The sequence below is a fragment of the Ciona intestinalis genome, chromosome 2 (assembly GCF_000224145.3).
Source record: "Ciona intestinalis chromosome 2, KH, whole genome shotgun sequence".
NCBI lineage: Eukaryota > Metazoa > Chordata > Ascidiacea > Phlebobranchia > Cionidae > Ciona > Ciona intestinalis.
Genome location: NC_020167.2, coordinates 1,165,232 through 1,167,544, shown reverse-complemented (window position 1 = coordinate 1,167,544; position 2,313 = coordinate 1,165,232). Strand labels below are relative to the sequence as shown.

The 2,313-nt window shown below is 38.2% G+C and overlaps 1 protein-coding gene across 2 annotated transcripts in view; it reads right to left on the bottom strand.

The window, feature by feature from the left end:
* Positions 1-2,313, bottom strand: part of LOC100185627 — a 12,507-nt gene that overhangs the window by 6,532 nt on the left and 3,662 nt on the right. Inside the window, exons 6-8 of one of the 2 annotated variants that reach the window (XM_026840920.1) lie at positions 2,141-2,275; positions 1,228-1,404; positions 773-875 (exon numbers count right to left, since the gene is read on the bottom strand). In XM_026840920.1, coding sequence (XP_026696721.1) covers positions 773-875; positions 1,228-1,404; positions 2,141-2,275 — 415 coding nt within the window. The remainder of the gene's footprint in view (positions 1-772; positions 876-1,227; positions 1,405-2,140; positions 2,276-2,313) is intronic. The other variant, XM_009859470.3, reaches the window with a different exon arrangement.

Genomic DNA, 2,313 nt, shown 5'->3' with positions numbered 1-2,313 from the left:
AATACATGAATGAATGAATGAATGAATGAATAAATAAATGAATGAATAAACGAACGAATGAATGTAACTTTCTTTATCCTCGCGGGGCCGGAAAACAATAGTTTAAACAGGAATGTTCTGTTTCATACACCTCGTGCCAGCTTACGAGTTACCAAGTGTATGTTACTTTGTGGGTGATTGTTTAATTATTTTGGGGGGAGGGTATTTTTATTTTTTATATGTATGTCTGATAACTTGGATAACCCATTATTCACCACTAGAACTTACCATGAATCTTGCACCTTGCGAACTTTCCAAAATTAAGCTTCGTGACGTCATGTGGCCGCTGCTGTAATACCTCCCGTTAAAAGATGTGGCGTCAGTTGGAACTGGTGGCTTCGTTTCGATGCTCATGGTCAAGCCCATAACCGCCATATGTCCGATTTTTTTGTAGGGTGGATAAGTGAAGGGGGTTTGGGGGGGCATGGGGGTTCCCCACGTCATTTTCGGATACATGTCGGCTCGTCCTGGATATTTGCAAATATCGTAGCTGCACCTTTCCATTTTATTTAATCATTTCATTTGGTAGTAAACAAAGAACATTCAAGGAATTATATACCCGTGTGCTCACGACCCCCTTAGATGTTGTTAATTGTTTAAAACACGATCAGAGTATTTGGATATTATATTCTAAAGGTGTCCAGTCCTCCCCCACGTTACTATATTACCAATTTATAATTCGTCGACCTTCACAATATGAGCCTTATTAGCGAACATACTAATTATTCCCCACCTTGATTGGTGTCAATGCGTATCAGCCATCGTTGCTGGATATCATCAACGACCTTCTGCAGCCCACATGACTGCAAACCTCTCCAGAGTTTGCGAAGCAATTCCTTTAGAAAAGGCGGATATATAGTATTGCCGGAAAAACGAGATGCCTTTAACACATAATATTCAAATACCCTGAACGTTTTTAGACAATTAAAAACGGACTATTGAAGTCGTGATGGTATACGGTTTCACAATGTACTTTGTTTAATAAAAATTGGGACAAAAATAGAATGAAAAGATGTCCCGCCTTCCCCCAACCAACTGTAACTTTAGAAAAAAATGCATTTTCTGAATGAAACAACATGCGAAACATTTGATTTACAATACATATATGTCGGATGTCATCATATGGGTGGGTATATTATATCCGGCATCTGTTCCGGATCTACCACACGCTAACATTCAATAAATCACCTCTAGCGTTACATTGCTTCCATATATGGCTACTTGATCAGGTGCCACGTCACCTCCCGTGATGTCAGTTTGCTGACTTCTATCCACTGTCGTATTTTGAATAAAGTTGTCGGTTCCAGAGTGATAGTTTGGTTGTGACCTTGTCGACTGTGACAGCTCGTCAGATTCAGTTTGAAGCTAATATATGCATATTAAAATAGACTAAAAATCAAACGTCCAAAAATTAGGATTTTGTGGAATTAAAACTGATTGGAAGACGATTTGATTTCTTATTGTTTCATTAAAATGTCCATTAAAATTTCGATTGCATAATAATTTTAAAAAGGACAATTCATAATCTTAATGACAGGATGGAAGTAAAACCGCGTGTAAAGGCCGCTTAAACCAGGTCTATACCCACAAATGCCGCATTCACCACCTGAGCACTCACAGTATGTCCTCGGGTTTACCTTCATTCATTATATGAAATGCCTATAATATCCGGACTTTTTATATAATGGACTTTAAACCTAACCGCAAAGGACTCAAATCTAGGTTTATTTTTCGTTCATCGCGTTCTAAATTCCCTGATGAGGTTTCTATTAAGAAAAATGCGTTTGGGTTCATGTGATCCGAAATCTTAATAATGGAGTATACGTGGAAATAACGATGGTTGTTTTTCGACGCTGTGGTGTTTCTAAATGCCCCGATAGAAATTCAAATTTTCATATCGCATTTTAATGAATGAATAAATGAATGAATGTAACTTATTTTATCCCCGTGTGGTCGGAAACGACAGTGGTTATAACACAGGTGTTAATAAACCTCGTAATATAGCTTACGAGGTACCAAATATGTTACATTTGGATCATTTCTTATTGCAACTACTGTAACCAATGTCAGTGTAATTACACTCTTTAAAAATAGAAGATACCTCAACAACAGGAACTTTAACTCTCATAGTTTTGGCAGGTGATGCTAACCGACTGCTGCCTGCTGGCGATGCGGGGGGCGGAGTGTTAACAGCTGGCACGGCTATCGAGTTGGGTGTCAAGTATGGACTGTTGTTCTAAATAACAGTATTTTTATGACTGCATTAATTTAGCA